This window comes from Rhincodon typus, chromosome 14, assembly GCF_021869965.1.
Source record: "Rhincodon typus isolate 14 chromosome 14, sRhiTyp1.1, whole genome shotgun sequence".
Lineage (NCBI taxonomy): Eukaryota > Metazoa > Chordata > Chondrichthyes > Orectolobiformes > Rhincodontidae > Rhincodon > Rhincodon typus.
In genome coordinates this window covers 37,328,888-37,329,528 of record NC_063345.1, presented here as the reverse complement: position 1 = coordinate 37,329,528, position 641 = coordinate 37,328,888, and the positions used below count along the sequence as shown (strand labels likewise).

The window sequence follows — 641 nt, the reverse complement described above, 5'->3', positions numbered from 1 at the left end:
TGTTCATCCAGCTCTACACCTTGTTATCTATAGCTGCTGTAAAGTGTTTTCATGGCCTAGGTTTTTTATGTAAGTGAGCCATTTTCTTACTTTACTCATTCAAATGTTATCCCACTTAAAGATTTTCTTTAAGAAATGGACATATATACATGAAGCTATAAACACAGGAGCAGCTGACCAACTAATTACAGCAAGAGTTATGAATCTCATTTCATAATGACAGCACTACAGATAAATGTTCCAATGATAAATGGTTGACTTAGCCTTGCATGACACATCTTATTCATCATTCATGTTTGCGGTTTTAGAAGTGAAGCGGCCACAGTAGTTGGGCGATCCACACAGTTACCTGTTGTGAAGAGCTGCGATTAGAAAGTTATACTACTTCCTTGTAAGCAGGGGATATAAAGTGTAATGGTAATCGGATTCTCTTTCCTCTCCTCTGCCCAACCTTTCCATGATGTGGAGGTGCAGGTGTTGGACTGGGGTGGACAAATCAGAAATCACACAACACCAGGTTATAGTCCAACAGGTTTATTTGAAAACACAAGCTTTCGGAGCCTTAGTCCTTCTTTAGGTGTTAGTGGAGTCGAATTGGACCCTCTGGAGGGTCATTGCCCGGGGTTTGACAGGTGTGCTCA

General features: G+C 41.0%; 1 protein-coding gene across 1 annotated transcript in view; it reads left to right on the top strand.

Annotated features, from left to right (window-relative positions):
• Positions 1 to 372, top strand: part of tex11 (testis expressed 11) — a 154,257-nt gene extending 153,885 nt beyond the window's left edge. The window contains exon 20 of the mRNA XM_048605310.1: positions 309 to 372. Coding sequence (XP_048461267.1) covers positions 309 to 372 — 64 coding nt within the window. The remainder of the gene's footprint in view (positions 1 to 308) is intronic.
• The last annotated feature ends 269 nt before the right edge of the window (positions 373 to 641 follow it).